General features: G+C 41.0%; 1 protein-coding gene across 1 annotated transcript; it reads left to right on the top strand.

The window, feature by feature from the left end:
- The first annotated feature begins 951 nt into the window (after positions 1-951).
- On the top strand, positions 952-5332 carry LOC149829398 (uncharacterized). Its single transcript, XM_090018088.1, has 9 exons — positions 952-1306; positions 2068-2223; positions 2314-2691; positions 2905-2963; positions 3057-3131; positions 3260-3341; positions 3441-3512; positions 3632-3742; positions 4523-5332. Exons 2-9 carry the CDS (start codon positions 2095-2097, stop codon positions 4955-4957), a joined length of 1341 nt encoding a protein of 446 aa, XP_089874214.1. The 5' UTR covers positions 952-1306; positions 2068-2094; the 3' UTR covers positions 4958-5332.
- Positions 5333-6505: the final 1173 nt, after the last annotated feature.

Genomic DNA, 6505 nt, shown 5'->3' with positions numbered 1-6505 from the left:
ATCCGAGGTGGTTTTGCGTATTTTGGCAAAGTAGGTCCAAAAACACCGTTTCCGATGGCGGGGTGTAACCTGTAACGTATGGAGCATTGGGCCCACCGGAAGCGTTGGACAAAACGGCAATGATTACCGAAGGATGGACGGTTCAGGGCCAGGCCGTTTGGACGACCGAACGATGGCTGTCCGATTTGGCTCCCACAGCCACGTTATGCCAGTTCACTGCCTTAGCTGGACTCGTCGTACGCTCTGTCTCCGCACCAAATCGGTGGTGCGCTCATTCCACGTCAGCAGGACACCCACTCTCTTCGCAAATGCCGGAAATTTCCCTTCTCATTTTTGAAATGACCCTTATACCCAAATTGATCGTCTGGACGGAGCCGGGAATGCTGCAGTTTAAACGAAGTAGGCTCAATGCTATCAATGCTCGAGCAAACTAATCCACCACTAACTATGAACAGTTTCAGATGCTTTGATGGCTGGTGAGCCCCAACTCCAACGCATGACCTTCTTGCCCTCATGCTGACTGGTCTACCATTTGGGTTTGGTCAAGTCGACACATCTACACTCATCATGTTTGTTTTGCATCAAACATTTAATCGGTTGAGCGCACCCGCCGCACCTATAATGTCATGGCCCCTTATCTCAGGGTCGTTTTGGTCATTCAAGATAAAGGAAAGGGGGAATATGGACATCCAATATTAAACCAGGAACGCTACGACGCTACGTACAATTTCCGTCCCTGAATCAAACGGGGGGTTGTGGCGATCTATAATTAACCAATCTAAATTATAATATTACGAATTAACCGCTCATGCATACCAAAGTGGAACCAGATACGATTAACGGTGCCACATACTTTTAAACGGAAGCTTCGGTTTTCGTTCGTCCGTGGAGAAACTAGAAAGGGTTGACACGGCCACTTGCTCGGTGTCGTGTACACTGTATACTACTGCACAGGGTGGCATGGGCAGGGAAGGATAGTGATGTTATTTCGTCGAAATGTAGGAGCTCTTTCGTGACAAAACTTTTAGTTCTTACCGAAATAGGGAGCGACAGAGATTTTGAAGACGGGGGGCGTGGCGTGACTGGCACAGTGTGAAGAAGAAAACGCCCCTTTCTCATCATCTCCTCAACTCTTGTTCGATTGATTCAGAATTTGAGTTGGCATAATTATTAGGGGCTTTGGTTCTCTGTTATTTCCTGAATGGCGCTCTGCCGCGATCTCTCCTGTTGCTTCTTCCGTTCTGGCGCGCAACCCTCGCCTTCTTAGTCTCCAAAACTTCCCCGGTTCTCCGATCGCCTTGCTTCCGTGTGTTTTCACTCTCTTTCTCTTCATTTCCTCTGTTTTTTTTTTCTTTTTTGCTATAAATCCTGCTCTTGTTGAGATTTGTGATGAGTTTATTCAGAAATGTGAGAATTGCTCCCGTTTTCGCTCTTGAACGTTCAATCACGAGTGGAGGCCCGAAATGGAAATGCTTCCTTTCTTCTTCTTCTTCTTCTTCTTCTTCTTCTTGTTAGGTCTCTTAGTTTGATTCATCGAGCACAAAAAGAAAGTAAAAGTCAAAATTGCTAGTTTTTGCTATATTTTTTCCCCTTTCTTTGTTTTTAGAGTAGTACGCGGGAAATGCGAGTGCTTCTCTCATTCTCCCTCTTGATGCACGTGGATTATCCACGATCTCGTCGAATATGCAAATGTTTTGGTCCTTGGTAGGTTCTTGTTTTGTTCTGATCGGTGAAAAAAAGATATTCATTCTCAATGTGATTTTAATTTCTGGTGCTTTGAATACAATAGCTTGCCCGAGAATCTAGATCTTAAAGATTTTGCAGAGATCCTTCTCTTTTTTTTTCTGGTATATGAAAATTTTCACCTGAAATATAGAGATCTAAGTGAATTCCATGCTAAAATACCGAATATATTACTCTAGTTTTTCACATAACGGAATTCTCGATCGTCTCTGTTTGCGCTCTGTGGATCTGAAGCTAGTCTATCGCATGTGTTTATTATTTGTGGATCTTAAACGTTTGGTGTCTGCATTCTCCTTATCAGAGATGCTCGTTCATTTTTGCCAGGACAATCTCGTGAACTTGCACTCGGAAATGGACGCCGATGCTGGAGTCACTCCGGAGAATGGATACAGTACGGTTGAACTAATTGAAACAAAAGCAGAGTCGGAAACGCTAAATCCGGTGGTTCCTTGTGAAAGTAAAGATTCAAATCTTTCGGAGGTATGGATCGCACGCTTTGTTCTCCGATGACATAGTTCCTAGCTCAGATAAAAAGTGTTTGTTGTGAATGCTGCAAGTAAATTGATGCAGAAAAATGCAGTAAAAAATGATGATCAGAGTCTTCCTAGTCCAAAGATTGTAAACTCATCTTCCCGACTGAAGAAAACCGATATTTCAAAGAGTTCTTCTTTTCCTCCAAAAGGAATTACTAAAAGGAGTGTTGAAGGAAAGACGATGACAAAAGCTGGGAATAATCCTGGTGCAAATGACGATGCGTCGTCTGTTTCCAATGGATCTCTCACTTCTACATCTCGATCGAACCACAGAGTTTCCCAGACGTTTGTCTCTATCAACCAACGGAAAACTTTGAGTAGCGTGCAGCCATCAGAAAAAAGATCAGGCAGTCTCTCAGTTTCATTGGATGGAGGAACGAGTTTGAGTTCAACATTGACTACTGCTCTCCCTCAGGTACGAGATTTTGCATTTCTTATTGTACTCTGTTTCTTTCCTTATTTTGAATTTTCTTTTCGCCGGTGACTGAAATTGTCCACTTGTTTCCACGCAGGATATAATTTCCAATTTTGGTATCAACAAAATTTGTCATTTTAGATGGATTTGAATTTTGTTAAGATAGGAACTACTCATTTGCTTCTGATATAACATGTTCTTGCCAAATTTCAGTCTGGGAAGTCTGCTTCAATAGCTGCCACAGGGAATGTTGCGCCCTCTAAAGTTCTCAAGTAAGTTTTATTATTAGAATAACTAGTGTTTAGTTCTGATCATCACTGTCTTTTTCGTCTTCAAAAGGATAACTACTCATTTTATGATGACAGAGCACAAGATCAAAACCAAAAGCAGCCGAAACATGCTTTGCCCACAAAAGAGGAAGATGCGCACTCCACTACATCGTATTCTCTCTTTTTTTCATGAAGTTCCACTTAATGTGATGTCATTTACGTGGACCAACATTTTTTAATGCAATGACTTATGCAATTTCTCTTTGTTTTGTTGCTTGTCTCTGTTTTCTTGCAACCAGTCCCAGAGGTTCAGATTCGAGGAGAAACAGTGGAGCAGCTTTTGCCTCCAGATGCAACGAACGTGCAGAGAAGCGAAAAGAGGTAGAGATGGAAGAAAAATATTGAAATTACTAATAGATGTTTTTATAATGAAAGTTTTCATCAGAGTTTGGAATTTGTTGGCATTTCTTTGCTTGCCAGTTCTTTTCTAAGCTAGAGGAAAAGATTCACGCAAAGGAGATGGAGAAGACTAACTTGCAAGCTAAATCGAAGGTGTTAGAGATGTGTTTCATGAATTAAGGAGCTCTTCTTTAGTGCTTTATAAGATGTCTTCCATATCTTCACTTAAACATTCAGCCGTTTATTAAATTAGTCTACTGTACCTTTTATAGGAGAGCCAGGAGGCAGATATAAAGCAACTTCGGAAGAGCTTAACATTTAAAGCCACGCCGATGCCAAGTTTCTATCAGGAACCTGGACCTCCAAAAGTTGACCTGAAGAAGGTTTTTGATCATACTCTCTTTCATATTAGATCCGCACATTGTACTTTCAATACAGTCTGCTTCTTGTGTTTTGATATAGAATAGTTTTGAATTTGAGCAATGAATATGGTCAGAAGCCTGTAAGTTTTCCTCTTAAATCACTACAATTTTGATCCTCCATGGTTAGGTCATGACACATTCCATAAGGTCATTCTCTTACATGTGTCTTTTCTAGGAGGTTATTCTGAATGTCTTGGTCAAGGGAATTGTAGACTTCTTGTTGTCAAGCAATTCTATGGCAAACAGGATTTGTTTCCCAATCAAGATAATACTGTATAAATAGGTGATGAGGAAATGCGTAAATGTTTAAACACTTGTGCATGTAAGTGGCAGTCACCCCTGCTGCTGACAATAGTACAGGTGAATGGCTAAATTCATGAGGTGAAGAGATTAGTGGTAAGCAGGTTGATTTGGATTTTAAGATCCTATGCTGATCGTCAATAACTTCCATGAAGCTAAAGTGGTATTAGTGTGTTGGGCTAGCATTTAATACCCGATGTCATATTCAAAGACTCGTGAAGCACTTGGCCAATCGGGGCTGTTTGCCAGAAATCTATTGTTTCATCTGTGTAGCTTTACATCTTCCTAAGATGTAAAATGCATTTAGATATTTGGGTTTATTATTTTTAATCAATTTATGATCTTTTATGTTGTATAAATAAAATCCATAGTGAATCCATGATTTTCTGCATTTTTGCTGTGGCATACATAATCATCTTAGTCAGCTGCATGGATTTGCAGATACCAACAACACGGCCTATATCTCCCAAATTAGGGCGCCACAAGTCTTCTTTTACTGCTGATGCTGCAGCAGGGAATGATCAAACTGGTAAAAGCACAAGCTCAAACCTTGAAGAGAGCAAGGTGACCGCTAACAAACCAAGCAACGTCAAGGTCTCTTTTGTTTCAAAGAAGCCACTTGGACGTTCGTTCAGAAAGTTGCCATCCAAAAAGCCGGTGGTCAATGAAGAACAGAAGCTTCTCAACACACCGTCCGATGCTCCAGAGCCAGAATTACAGGGAGAGAGATCAGAAGACAATGGATATAAGGTTGCGCTGAATGCGGATGCCAGAAATGTTGACCAGATTGGATTAGATTCAATAGACGGTTCTGAATTTTCTTTCATCCAGAAACTGCCTGATTCAGAGATACATGCCATTGAAGCTTCTGCATAGAGGCTAAACGTCAGTTTTTCTCAACCATGTTGGGCGTTCTTGTCTAGTGCGAGGAGTGGATGTTGTGAAGAGTCCGTGTTTTGCTGTGTATGTAATTGTTGCATCTTTACATATCTGTGAATGTTGCAGAAGTAAGCTGTCTGTGTTGATGCTCAGCCTGATTGTACGGCAATAGGTATATGCCTTTTTGTGTTTTAAGGATGGGAGAGCGGGCTGGAGCTGCTTGCATGGATGGAAGAGAGTTGTCAGGTGAGATGTCCTTTTTGTTGTATAAAGTCTTTCTTCACCACATTTGCGTTGCTGGGTTGTTTGGTATGTTTGTGGTGTGGAAAACATTATATATATATGTATATGATTTTCTCTTGTTTGATTAAATATCCCTGCTGCTGCTTTTTCCTGTGTTATTTTCCGTGCATGATTAATGAATGTTTATTGCAGAGAAAATGAAAGTCAAAAGCTGTGAGGTATAGCCGTATAGGTATTCAAGTGTCGAGTGTCCTTTCTTGCTTGTCGGGCAGATTGCTTTTGAATGTACGACATTGCAATGGGCACGTAATGGTTTGATGTGTTGTAATTTTTAAGCGTTCTGGGTGTCTGACCTGAAACCTTATCGAGTATATTCTGGCATCGGTAAAGATGGAAACTGATAGGGCTGGCATTGTTTTTGAACCACCACATCAATCGCATCATTCTTGCTGCTAGTGATGGGAATGTTATGCTACGGGTTTGTGTTTGATATTAATAATGGAGATTTTATTTTTGTGTCTTAGAGAAGTTTGCAAGGATGACAAAGATCCTCATCTGTTGCAAAATGTGGCTAAAAGATTTAGAGGTCAGTGTAATCAAACCCTAAGCCTAATAGCTCATGCCTCTAGCGCTCCCTCTGCTTTGAAGAATTGGAGGTATCCAACAGAAAGCGGTTATCGTCTAGCCAAGTAGCGAGTGGTTAGACCCCACCAGCTAGCTTGATGGAAAAAATATCAACCTTGGTTGACTTATTTACCTGTGATAATCTTAAGTAGTTTCGAGTAGAATTAAAACCCACTCTGTACCTAACGTAAAGTAAATCTCTCAAGAATGCATTATCAAGATTGGCATAAGCTATCACGTTCATGCCTGCTTGGTGATTGGATGTATGGCCATACAATGTTACGACACGTATCTTTGGTGCGAGTTCAGATCAAGTGTCATGTAACACGAGAGAGTAACTACTTGATGCATACTTTGCCTTACGAAAATGGCCGCATTCTAGTCGGGTGGGGATCACCTGTTTGGTCAGTCTTCGATATCAATTGAAGTTTGGTGATATCGAATATGATTGGATCCTTTCTCACAACATCAGCAATTGGAACGTGAACCAATACACACGGCCATCTTATTCGTGTCAAGTGGGGTCCATCAAAAGTGACAAGCCTATGGTTGATATCACAATCACAAGTCTCCTCGGGATTTTCTCGGCAAGGAAAAATCTTGGGATGTTTTGCAAAATTTGTTGCTCGGAACAAAAAAAAAACTTGAGACAATCTTGATGATTCAACATCTGAATTT

The sequence above is a fragment of the Nuphar pumila genome, chromosome 9, assembly GCF_984573655.1.
Source record: "Nuphar pumila chromosome 9, dmNupPumi1.hap1.1, whole genome shotgun sequence".
In the NCBI taxonomy this organism is placed as follows: Eukaryota; Viridiplantae; Streptophyta; class Magnoliopsida; order Nymphaeales; family Nymphaeaceae; genus Nuphar; species Nuphar pumila.
This window is presented reverse-complemented; position numbering and strand designations above follow the sequence as displayed.

Excerpts from the sequence above, each read along its gene's own strand:
- LOC149829398 (XM_090018088.1), top strand. The coding sequence starts at position 2,095 with ATGGACGCCGATGCTGGAGTCACTCCGGAGAATGGATACAGTACGGTT. Across the intron at positions 3,132-3,259 it reads GATGCGCACTCCACTACATC|TCCCAGAGGTTCAGATTCGA; the intron begins GTATTCTCTCTT and ends TCTTGCAACCAG. Across the intron at positions 3,513-3,631 it reads ACTTGCAAGCTAAATCGAAG|GAGAGCCAGGAGGCAGATAT; the intron begins GTGTTAGAGATG and ends TACCTTTTATAG.